Here is a 13,155-nt window from a genome sequence, read left to right as displayed (position 1 = left end):
ACCTTGACTGACCTGAGAGGTAAGGGGGCGCCAGAGAGCTGCACCCACCGGCCGGCTTTCATCACATTGGTGGCAGCGGTGGGATTGCAGAATAATAGTGTTGTGGGACCCCTACTCCCAGGCACTAAAGACTGCCAGTGGTAACTTCCACTGCTGGAGTCTTAAGGTCAGCCCAACGTTAGACGGTCAGGCTAAAAGTATAACAAGGTGTGTGCAAACTCAGGGTTGCAGCGTTGTCGGTTACCAAGATGGCAGACGGCACCAGGAGCAAGACCCTGCAGGAGGCTAATGCTACGGTCCGTGTGGCAGGAGGGGAGGACATTGTTACTCATGGCGAGGAGGAGTCCAGCCCGGGCACCTCAGGGAGCCAGTCCCCAGTATACGGTCCCGCAGTGGGCTGCCCACCACCTACCCAGCCCAGCCTGTCCAGATCACAAGCCCTTTTACAAGCGGCTATGGCAAGTCTCCAGTCTCATGGCGATGCCGTCTACAAAACCCTCCTGGCAGCATCAGAGAAGGCAGCGGAGGAGGAGCGTGCAGAGCGGGCTGCGGAGCGGGCTGCGGAGCGTGAAGCTGCAGAGCGCCGGGAGGCTGCGGAGCGTGAAGCTGCAGAGCGCCGGGAGGTTGCGGAGCGTGCAGAGCGAGCTGCGGAGCGCCAGCACCAACTGGACCTGGCCCAGCGGGGGCTTCCGCTAGAGCAACCAACCCATCAGGAGACCAAGTCGTCCAAAGTCCGAGCTGAGGACTTCCCTCTACTGGAGAAGGATGGGGACCTGGACTCCTTTCTGGTGGCATTTGAACGGACCTGTCTTCAGCACCATCTGGCCCGGGATCAGTGGGCCAGATACCTGACCCCCCGTTTGAGGGGTAAGTCCCTGGATGCCTTGGGGGACTTACCTGCCGGGGAGGTACAGAACTACGACTGCATCAAGCGGGCCCTGATCCGGCAGTACAACCTCACTCCCGAGTCGTACCGCCAGAAGTTCCGGAGCCTGCTGCGTGGCCCCAAGGACACCTGGACCGATCATATGCGGGCGCTGTTGAGAGCCGCAGAGCACTGGACCTCGGGTCTAGCGCTTACTACCCGCCAGGAGGTCCAGGAACTGTTCGTCACGGAGCAGTTCTTGTGGAACTGCCCAGAGGACCTCCGACAGTTCCTCCGTGACCGAAAACCAACAGGGGCTTCTGCTACAGCCGCCCTGGCAGACGAGTATGCCAATAACAGGGCGCCTGAGCTGAAGAAGTCTGCCAGCAGCACCTGGAGAGGGGGTAAGCCCAGTCATGCCCCTGTTTCCCCGGCCCCTAGAACACAAGGGGTGTATCCCCCTGTTGCCCTCTCCAGGCAAGGACCAGACGTAAGACGTTGTCATCTATGCAACAAACCAGGACACTTTAGGGCTGAGTGTCCCCAGCGCCAAAAGACCCCATCCCAGTCCCAGAGAGCGCCCAATGTTTTGTGTGTGGGAGGGGGTGGTGGTAGGTCCCTGGACAACATCCAACCCGTCACCATAGGCCGTTCTGCGGTCATGGGACTGCGGGACACGGGCGCTGAACGAACACTGGTACGGCCTGAGGTGGTGTCCCCCCAGGACTTGGTACCAGGAAAGACTCTTTCCGTCTCCGGGGTTGGAGGCGTGGAGCCGGCACTTCCCGTTGCCATGGTGTATTTGGACTGGGGTGCCGGAAGGGGGATGCGGGAGGTGGGAGTAACGCCAAATATTCCCGCAAATGTTTTATTAGGGACCGACTTGGGGCGTCTAGTATCGCAGTATGTACCCTCTGAACCCCCAAGTTCGGCCCCCCAAGAGTGTATTGATTTGTCTGCTGCTAATGCCAACCATGTTGTATGTAGTGTGTGTCCTGCTGAGGAGGAGGGAGTGAAACCTGAGGGTAACACCTGCACAGACACAACACAAACAGGGTTAGTGAAAGCAGGTGGGGAGTGTGGGGATGCCCGCAGAGGTGCTCAGCCGGCGTGCCGTGACCTCTTGTCCTCCGGTGAGGGAGGGGGCGGGCAGGATTCTGTAGAGGGAAGCTCAGGGATGGAGAGGGGGGCAGCTACCGGCAGTGTAGGGCTCCCAGGGGTATCCAGGCTGCTGAGTATAGGCCCACTGCAGGGGGAGGAACAGGCCATGGGAGGTGGGGGTGTCCCAAGAGAGGAGCCGCCAGGTAAGACCCCAGGGCAGGAGTTCCCCACATCCGAGATGTCCAAAGGCCTAGGAAGCCTGCCTGATCGGGCGGCTTGGTCAGAAACAGAGGGGAAGCAGGCACTACCCACGGTCACAGCGGTCATAGCCGCTGTCACCAGGAGTGGGAGCGTCGGAGCCCAAGGAGCCTTGCAGAGGTCCGACGGCTTCCCCACTTCTGACCAAGTGTCTGCCGGGTCAGACAGCGGCCAGGTGACATGCCCGGAGGGGCTGACGGAGGATGTGGCAGTTTCGTCGATTCTGGCCACATCAAGTCAGGAATTTCAGGCTGCGTTGGAAGCAGACGACAGCCTGAAAGCTCTCAAGGAACAGGCGGCACAGCCTCCCATGGAGTCAGACTGCGAGCGTGTGGTCTGGGACCAGGGACGGCTGTACCGGGTAACGGTCCAGCAGGGTTCACCGGAGGCGTGGCCCAGGGACCGACAGTTAGTGGTACCCTATCCGTTCAGGGCGGAATTGTTGCGGATCGCACACGAGATTCCGATGGCCGGACACCTAGGGATCGCTAAAACCAAGGCCAGGATAGCTCAGCATTTCTACTGGCCTGGGATGGGAGCCGCGGTGGGTGCCTACTGCCGTTCGTGTGACACCTGTCAGAGGGTGGGGAAGGCGGGGCCGCGCCCCAAAGCCCCACTGGTAACTCTGCCAATCATCGAAGAGCCTTTCTCGAGGGTCGCTGTGGATCTTATTGGACCTCTGTCCACTCCCAGCCACTCCGGGAAATGCTTCATACTCACGGTAGTGGACTATGCCACCCGGTACCCGGAAGCGGTAGCTTTGTCGTCCATTCGGGCCGACAAGGTGGCTACCGCCTTACTGGAGATCTTCTCCAGAGTGGGTTTCCCCCAAGAAATGCTCACCGACCGAGGGACCCAGTTCATGTCGCGGCTGATGGAGTCCCTCTGTAAGCAAATGCAGGTGCAACATCTGGTGGCCAGCCCGTATCACCCACAGACTAATGGCCTGTGTGAGCGGTTCAATGGCACCTTAAAGCAGATGCTTAAGATGTTGGTCGACTCCCACGGGAGAGACTGGGAGCGTTACCTCCCACACCTCCTATTTGCTTACCGGGAGGTTCCGCAGGCCTCAACGGGGTTCTCCCCCTTTGAGCTCCTGTACGGGCGACGGGTACGGGGCCCCCTGGCTCTGGTGAAGGAAGCATGGGAAGGGGATTTGGCCACCCCCGAGGTGTCGGTCATCGAGTATGTCGTGCGCCACCGGGACAGGATGATGGCCTTGGCAAAGCTGGTGCAGGACAATATGGCCCAGGCCCAGGCCGACCAGAAGCGGTGGTACGACCAGAATGCTTGTGAGAGGACCTACCAGGTGGGTCAAAAGGTGTGGGTACTGGTCCCCGTACCACAGAACAAGCTTCAGGCAGCCTGGGAAGGTCCCTACTTCGTGCACCAGAAACTCAATGCCGTCACCTATCTGGTCACCCTGGATCACGCCCGTGGAAGGAGGAAGGCCTTCCACGTGAACATGATGAAGGCTCATCATGAGCGGGAAGCGACTGCCCACCCAGTGTGCAACCTTCCCGAGGAAGGAGAGGTAGAAAGCCTCCTGGATCTGCTCACCCAAGCCAAGGCGGGTGGGTCCATCGAGGATGTGGGGGTTGGCCACCAGCTCACGGAGGACCAACGGTCCCAGCTGGGGACCACCCTGCACCCCTTCCGGGGGCTGTTCAGCAGCCTGCCCGGAAGGACTGAGATGGCTGTCCACGACGTGGACACTGGCGATCACCCGCCGATCCGGCGTTCAGCATATCGGGTCTCTTTCGAGGTGCAGGGAAACATGCGCCAAGAGATAGACGAGATGCTGAAGCTGGGGGTGATCCAGGCATCCAGCAGCGCGTGGGCCTCGCCTGTAGTCCTCGTACCAAAGAAGGACCGAACTACACGGTTCTGCGTGGACTACCGGGGGCTCAACGCTGTAACGGCCACCGATGCGTTCCCCATACCACGCATCGATGACCTGCTCGATCGGATGGCCGGGGCTAAGTACCTGACCATCATGGATCTGAGCCGGGGGTACTGGCAGATTCCTCTGACCCCCGCGGCAAGGGAACGCTCTGCCTTTATCACCCCTTTTGGACTGTACGAGTCCACAGTGATGCCATTCGGCATGAAGAATGCCCCTGCCACTTTTCAGCGGATGGTCAATACGCTGCTTGAGGGACTTGAAGGGTACGCGGCTGCGTACTTGGACGATATTGCAGTCTTCAGTCCCACTTGGGAGGATCACCTAGAGCACCTGCGGCAGGTGCTCGGTCGGATCCACCGGGCAGGCTTGACCATCAAGCCGGAAAAGTGCCAGCTGGGCATGAGTGAGGTCCTCTACCTGGGTCACCGGGTAGGCGGGGGGGTTCTGAAGCCAGAACCGGGGAAAGTGGATGCCATCGCATCCTGGCCCACTCCTAGGACCAAAAGCAGGTGATGTCCTTCTTGGGGACCGCCGGGTACTATAGGAGGTTCGTCCCACACTATAGCACCCTGGCCAAGCCCCTGACGGACCTCACCAAGAAGAAGCTGCCCGTCGCAGTCGACTGGACAGTCGCCTGCGAGACAGCTTTCGGGGCACTCAAGGCCGCCCTAAGTAGCTCCCCTGTACTGCAAGCTGCCGACTTCGACCGGCCGTTTGTGGTACAGACCGACGCCAGTGACTTTGGCCTCGGTGCTGTGCTAAGTCAGGTCAACACGACAGGCCAGGAACGTCCTGTCTTGTACCTGAGCAGGAAGCTACTGCCCCGGGAGGTGGCTTACTCCACGGTGGAAAAAGAATGCCTGGCAATTGTATGGGCCCTGCAGCGTCTGCAGCCCTACTTGTACGGGAGCCATTTCACCGTGGAGACGGACCACAACCCCCTCAGCTGGTTACACACGGTCTCTGGGTCGAATGGCAGGTTGCTACGCTGGAGCCTCGCTCTCCAGCAGTACCACTTCTCCATTCGCCACAGAAGAGGCCGTGACCACGGTAACGCTGACGGGTTATCCCGGCAAGGGGAGGGTGCAGAAGGACGCACGGGGGAACACAGGAATGTGCTACCCCCTCGCGCCCTCGTATAGGGGGAGGTGTGATGAACCTGTAGCCGCCATCTTGGTAATGATAAATCATATCCAGGGATGGCCACACTTCAGCAGCCCCCACCCTTGGGACCTTCTGTTAAAACGTCAACTAGATAGTTTCCCCCCATCCAGGCTCCTGTAAGATAAGAAGCCTACTTAACACTTGAATGCTAGGAGCTTCAAAGACTTCGAGAGGAAACACAGCCAGCAGGGGGGGGTGCTTCGTCTATCTGTACCTGACCATTTGTCCCATAGGACTAGTTTCTTTGTCTGTCACAAGCATGGAGGCATAAGATATAGAAACATGAATAGTACACGCATGTTGCGTGGGATGGGCCAATAAAAAAATATCACGGCGTCCCGGAGCCATTGCGCACACAAGCCTCCGCGGTAGACGTTTGTACGTGCTCTGGAAGCCAAGATATAGCGCGGAGCCATTCCTGAGGACCGTATGGTATCATAATTGATATCAAAAGGTCGGTTACGGCGGCCCGAATCCATGGGAACCCCTGGGGGTATCATGAGACCATCCCAGAAGAAGTTATTGGGTTCCATAGAATTTGGGCTTCTGATCGAAGTTAGACCTGAGGGTGGAGACTGAGCCAGCTGACCTCACCAGCAGTGGGCGGGACGGGGCAGGTAAGATAGCAGGACAGACAAGAGACAAGTCAGTCTTGACCCAAGAGTGGTGTGCTGAACATCTGAGCACCAGCTGAGGCCACCAAGGGGAGGAGCAGTTTGACCATGCGGTGGTAGGCCTCAGCCTGTAACAAAGAACCGTGCCTGCGATCGCAGAATCCTCCCCCTGCGTCACAAGAAAATCAAGAAACCGGTAACTGATATGCTGTGGTGATTCTGTGTGTTGTATTCCATTGTTGTATAGTTTAGCCTGACCTTATACCTGTGTATATTTAGTTGTATATCGTGTATCTAGTGTATTATTATAATCAATTACCTCAAGTAATTGTGGGCCTGCCTTTTATTCTGCATAACGAACGCACGTCCGTGTGAGCTCGGCTCAAGCCAAAAACGCTACCCAGGGTTGGTTCCTGACCCGATATAGGCCCATTCACGGACTGGGCGTATATCTAAAATAGGGACTGGTGGCAGCATACCAACTGGGGATTGGGGAAGGCTGGTAGTGACGGTCGGAGGTTCAGATATATATATTCCTGGCGCGGCCAAGGAAGATATATATACCGCCCTCACTACAGAGGGCCCCGATACCCAGTAGGTTACAGGACAGTCTCTCTGGCGACCGCTTATCCTAGGTGCAGTTCCTTGACTGACCTGAGGCTAAGAGGGCGCTAGCGAGTTGTGCTGTGTAGTGACGTTGAAGGGATAACACACTACCGTGTTCCCTGCGCTGGTTGCAGCTACCTGGCACTACTTTCTCTAGGTGCAGTACCTTGACTGACCTGAGAGGTAAGGGGGCGCCAGAGAGCTGCACCCACCGGCCGGCTTTCATCACAAAGCCCCTCACAAAATTGACTTCTAAGGGCTGAGTCATTCCATTTGGAATCCGTTGCCCATCTACGGAATTCCGAACTGTACGTTTCCACTGACCAAATCCCCTGCTGAAGGCGACGTAGCCTAGACTCAGCCAAGGCGACTCAGTCAGGGTCATCATAGATGAGGGCCAGAGCTCCAAAAAAGACCTCCACAGATTGGAGACAAACCGAATCCTGCTGTATCGAAAACGCCCATGACTGAGGATCGCTCTGCAATAGAGAAACTACAGTAACAACCCTTTGCTCCTCATTACCGGAGGAGTAGGGATGAAGTTTGAAATAAAATTTGCATGCCTCCTTAAATACAAAAAACCTGTCCCTACCTCCTGAAAACCTGTCCGGGAGGGCAATTTTGGGTTCAGGCTAGACAGGCCTACCTGCAGAGACCCCTACATTGCCGGCCTGTAACCGCTGATGCTGCTGCTGAACGTCACAGCGGAGGTCATTCACCTCTAAAGACAGACAGCGGAACTGCTCTGCGAGCTCTGCAACTGATCCCATACCAAGGGAGAAAGGGAAAAAAAAGGTGCACCCCCAAAAACACACACAAAAAAAAAACCAAACCAAAATGTCAGTATTTTTTTTTTTTTCTTAAACGTGCTCGGCTCGGCCAGTTATAATGTCACTCCAGGTGTAAGTGCAACACAGAGGGAAAAGGGGGAAGTGGAGACTCCTAGCCTGGTCTTGCGTCATCCTGTCTCAACTAACGTCCCTATACAGCCTCCTCAGCTATCGCCGATCTCGTGCCTCGTCCTACTTTCCCTGGCGTAAGGCTACGGCTAAGGATGGAAGGAGGTGAGCACTAGTCAACCTCCACTAAAATTCTAAAGACAACAAGGGTAGACAAACAGGGGAAAATGGCTTAGCTTTAGATGAACTCCAGTGTGCACACGGTCTCAAGCTCCAGAGAGGACAAGGTACAGCTCCTGCTAAGCTTCACAAGTAGAAATGAATATAACCGGCGACGCCCTCTCAGACACACCAGGTTTATATACACCCAGGCCAGAGAGCAAATTAGCAAGAGAGAGGTAGTCGCTTGGTCCTGAAGACAGTCTCCTATCTAAGCAGCTGTCTGCAATGCCAAAAGTGGAGATCTCCTGCAACCCACTGCAGGGCGACGGTCTGTCACTTCTGACACACCCGTGAGAGTTTTTTATGCAAATTAAAAGCTGTGTTTTACAGTACCAGCAAAAGCTATGAGATTTCAGTCACACCACATGTAGGGATTACCTGTTTGTTAGTCAATCCCTGCATGTGTTGTGGCTGTCTAACAGCCGCGGTGACGCAAACATATTTTTCGAGCATACCGAAGATGCTCGGGTGCTAACAGAGTGTGATTGGATAACACCTTATGCGAACAAGTTTGCGCAACACTAATGACAACCTATCTTACCTAATCAGTGCTTGAAGTGTAGCACAATTTCTGTGTTCTATTTTTGTCCACCTTCTTTTTGAGGATTGACCACAGGTTCTCAATAGAATTGAGATCTGGGGAGCTTCCGGGCCGTGAACCCAAAATTTCAATGTTTTGTTCATCACCAAATTTCTCCTAGTTCTTTGTGAATAGTTTTTCTTCAAGGATCAACTACTAATATACCATTCCTTATTCATGGCAGTGCTCTTAGGCAAAATTGTAAGTGAGGACACCCAATACATGAATGGTGTGAGGAGGCTTTACTGTTGGCATAACACAGGACTCATGGTGGAGCTCATTTTTTTTACTTTGGCCAATCCTTTCAGATCTCCCAAACAGTCTGAATGAGGCTTTATGAGAGAAAATAACTTTACCTCAGTCCTCTGCAGTGCAATCCATTTTTCTTCCTATAGAAAGTCAGTCTGTTCTTGATGATTTTCTTGGAGAGAAGTGGCTTCTTTGCGGATTTATTGACTCCAGGCCAGTCTCCAAAAACCTTCAACTTACTGTGTGTGCAGATGAACTGACACCTGCCTGCTGCTATTCCTGAGCAAGCTTTGCACTGATGTTGAACTGTTCCCATAGTTGAATCTTTAAGAAGACAGTCTTGGCACTTGCTGGACTAAATTTGGTTCCATGAAGTTTTCTTGTTAGCAATTGAACTACTCACTTTTTGTTCTTTGATGATCTGATGAATGGATGATTTAGAGGCAACTTTACAAGCAGCAGTGAAACTCCTATATTATATAGAGTCATTACAAACAGAGTGATCTATGTCAATTGTTTATTTCTGTTAATGTTGATGATTATGGCTTACAGACAATGAAAACACAAAAGTCATTATCTCAGTAAATTAGAATACTTTATAACAGCTTGAAAAATGTTTTTAAAATCTGAAATGTTGGCTTACTGAAAGGTATGTTCAGTAAATGCACTCAATACTTGGTCGAGGCTCCTTTTGCATCAATGCGGCGTGGCATGGAGGCGATCAGCCTGTGGCACTGCTGAGGTGATATGGAAGCCCAGGTTGCTTTGATAGCAGCCGTCAGCTCGTCTGTATTGTTGGGTCTGGTGTCTCTCATCTTCCTCTTGACAATACCCCATAGATTCTGTATGGGGTTAAGGTCAGGCGAGTTTGCTGGCCAATCAAGCACAGTGATACTGTTGTTTTTAAACCAGGTATTGGTACTTTTGGCAGTGTGGACAGGTGCCAAGTCCTGCTGGAGAATGAAATTTCCCTCTCCTAAAAGCTTGTCGGCAGGGGGAAGCATGAAGTGCTCTAAAATTTCCTGGTAGACGACTGCGCTGACTTTGGTCTTGATAAAACACAGTGGACCTACACCAGCAGATGACATGGCTCCCCAAACCATCACTCATTGTGGAAACTTCACACTAGACCTCAAGCAGCTTGGATTGTGGCCTCTCCACTCTTCCTCCAGAGTCTGGGACCTTGATTTCCAAATGAAAATTGGAACTCTGTGACCTTGTGGAGTGTGACAATGACTGCCTTCTGGACATCTGTCAAATCAGCAGTCTTCCCCATGATTATGGAACCTACTGAAACAGACTAAGGGACCTTTTTAAATGCTTAGGAAGCCTTTGCAGATGTTTTTTGTTAATTATTCTAATTTACTGAGATAATGACTTTTGTGTTTTCATTGGTAAGCCATAATCATTAACATTAACAGAAATAAACACTTTAAATAGATCACTCTGTTGTAATGACTCTATATAATGAGTTTCACTATTTGTATTGAAAAACTGAAATAAATTAACTTTTTGATGATATTTTAATTTAGTGAGATGCACCTGTACCTGTTAGTAGTTAGGGAGAGTCACAAATGTTCAGGAAGAACCGATTCAGCATACCCCGACATGCGTTTCGCCGCCAGCTTCTTCTGGAGGCATGTCAGGGTGAGGGGCGATCTTTAATTTATGGGATGCAACGTCCAGTCCGTAATGAGAAAGGCCTCTCTTACCCATGACGTATGTGGCGCATATATTGACTGCCCATCTCCTGTGTAAAGGTCTTCTGGAAAGTGCTACCTGGCACCCAAGTGTGGATGCAGGGGCATCACCAGAAGTGCCAGAGTCTAGGAAGGCAGAGCATGCACACTGTCAGGGAGAGTACGAGAATGCTATGTAAAGAACAGGGGAAACGTATGGATGTCGGAGGAACATGGGTTTTAGGTTGGGGGGAAGATATATGGACAGTTTAAGTGGAAATCTAAGAAACAGTAAATTGCTAGATAAGTGCAATTACGTTTAATAGTCACCTATGGTGAAACGAAATGAAAATACTATGCAATCACCACAATAATAAATCATAGTACAGTACATAATGTGCACTTATATTATGCAAATTAGATTAAATGTATTGAAAAACTTTTAGATATGTGGACATTAAAGTGGTGCTTGCTATCCAAAAATGATATTGATTTAAAGTGACCGTGCTAAAAAAATAATAAAAAATGAATATATTATCAGTATGATTATAATATGATCACGTAGTGCTTCCTGTATGTGTATAATGGGGTAAGTCATCTTGAGTCAATAAAATAAAGTACCTTGTGCATACCAGAGTTAGTGGAAAGAGGGGAACAAGAACTGGGTATTAGTGGTCAGTGAAGAATGGCGACTACCGGACCTCATGAGACCCCGAATGTCCCGACAGATTACAGTATTAAATGTATATATGGTATATAGAAAGAAGCATTAAAATACGTGAACATTAAAGTGACACGTGTTTGCTATAAATAATGCTGGTTTAAAGTGACAATGCTAAAAAGAAGAAACAGGTGAAAAATAAGAAATTAATATATAATCAGTATAATTATATTAATGATCAAGGAGTGCCTTTAGTCTTGTTACAATAGATCACAGAGTTCATTATATTAGTCTATAGATAGGGGATCACAGGACCTTAAATATTTAGACACCCTGTCAATGAATATATATCCTTTATTTTTGACATTGTATATAAGTTTTCTCTGGCCGTTGCAGTGTCCCCTTGATGACATTCTGCTTTTTTATTCTGTTTTTAATACTATATTTCAATAAAAATAATTGCTTTAATATCATGTATCTCTCCATTACGCAGTCTTTGGTACCATGAGTCTGTTTTTTTTTGCTGTTCTCTTTTAAAGTATTCAGTTTGCTTTTCTAATTCAATCAGCATGACAGAGTGATATTAACTGCTTTGTCCTTGTTAACACTTTCTCCTAATAAAACAAGATCACTGAAATTCTGTAAAGCGGTGGAGGGGAGGATGAGGATGCTGTGGGAAATATATAACAGCCTCCTGGGAAATGTAGTCTAGGGGCACAGATTGAAAGCTGGCAAGAAGTACAGGGTGTAAACAGTAACAGACAAGATGGCTGCAAAGGAGGGTGGCTAAAAAGGAAAATAAATGTAACATGGAGATTTGCCAGATAATTATATTTTGGGTGCTTGGAAAGCCCTTCTAAAGATTTACTTTTTTTAGCCCATATCTACTATATATTTTATTTTCCCAATTTTTGAAATGCCACCAATTGATGACTTGTTAAGTACTGTGAAAGCCTTTACTTGTTGAGATGGTTGTATACTGCTAGACAAGAACTAGCATTCCCTGAAACTAATAAAAACTGCTGAATGCCAATAGAACTATTCAATAGAGAACCCTTCACACTCCCTAAAGAATAATTTTCTGGATCTGCAGTTACTTGCAAAAATGTTTATTCATTTTAAGAGCAAACTGGCTCAGTAATTAAGTTTTTTAATATTTTTAAATGGCCCAGGGTATTTTACCGCAGTTTTTTATTTTGTTTCAAAGTTTATGGATATATACCTACAGTACATAAGTTATAATATGATATACAGATTTGTTGTGTATGTTATGACTTAACACATAGCAGTATAAGCCTACATTGATTTAATGACCTTTAATGTGTCAATATAACTGCAAGGGAAATATTTATTTCTATCGGAGACAGTATGAATGTTTTATATAGTTATGTAGAGGGGATATTCTAATGGAATTTGTGTAGTAAAGCACTGAACTACATTTCCTGTTTTTATATCCTGTGTCAATTTGCAGATCAGCAAAAAAGAATTTTTCTCCCACCTCCAAAAGGCATCAGGAAGTGTGTAGTAGCCACAAACATTGCTGCAACATCTGTAACAATTGAAGGCATTAGGTACAAAGTAGTTTACATGTTGTCTGTTTTTCAGTTACGTATGTGCATGCAGGTGTAGTAATTCTCTACATTCTTGGCTTCTTCCAAGATATTGTTGCACCAAGGTGGCATTTAGTCCTCTGGTTTCTGCTTTTGGTAAAGGCCCCATAGATATTAAGTTAAAAGGGTTGTCCACGCACCAGATATTGATGAAAGTACAATAAAGATGAGACATGTACTTACCTGGCAGTAATTTAAAGTTTTCAGCCGTTAGTACTCATCAAACAGAGCACAAGGAGCCTGCAGGCTGGCAGGACATGAAGCAAATTGGATATATTCCATCACACAATCCATTTCTTCTTTAAAATGGTAATTTCTTTATTTCATAATGATAAATATCCACATAGATGTAGATGGAAGCCAGAGTTGAAAACCTAGGTGTTTCGAAGTTTTAACTCATGATATGAAATAAAGCAGTTATCCTATTAAAGAAGCGCTGGATTGCATTATGGAATTTATCCAATATGCAAGATATTGTTGACCTATCCCATGAATTTGTCATCAATATCAGATCTGTGGGGTCTGACACCCAGACCAGTCACTGGATTTAAGCATTCAATGGAGCAGCACTGTGTAAATCCATTCTGTGTGCAGCAGCCACTGCTATGTATTACAGAACGGCTCATCTTGACTTGAATATGAATATGTGAAGCTCTGTTCAATGTCTACAAGATTATCAATATTTTCTGATTGGACAACCCCATTAAAGTTGGCTGACCCTGACTGTGTGTATAGGGGTTT

At 49.3% G+C, this 13,155-nt stretch overlaps 1 protein-coding gene across 4 annotated transcripts in view; it reads left to right on the top strand.

Annotated features, from left to right (window-relative positions):
- Positions 1-13,155, top strand: part of DHX40 (DEAH-box helicase 40) — a 141,296-nt gene that overhangs the window by 38,701 nt on the left and 89,440 nt on the right. For all 4 annotated transcript variants that reach the window (XM_073665596.1, XM_073665597.1, XM_073665598.1 and 1 more), the window contains one exon: positions 12,276-12,375. In XM_073665596.1, the coding sequence (XP_073521697.1) occupies positions 12,276-12,375 (100 nt within the window). The remainder of the gene's footprint in view (positions 1-12,275; positions 12,376-13,155) is intronic.

Source organism: Phyllobates terribilis, unplaced genomic scaffold (assembly GCF_046119375.1).
Source record: "Phyllobates terribilis strain yellow unplaced genomic scaffold, ASM4611937v1 Scaffold_2__4_contigs__length_985480577, whole genome shotgun sequence".
Lineage (NCBI taxonomy): Eukaryota > Metazoa > Chordata > Amphibia > Anura > Dendrobatidae > Phyllobates > Phyllobates terribilis.
Note: the sequence above shows the minus strand (reverse complement) of the source record. Positions and strands in the feature narration are given on the sequence as shown.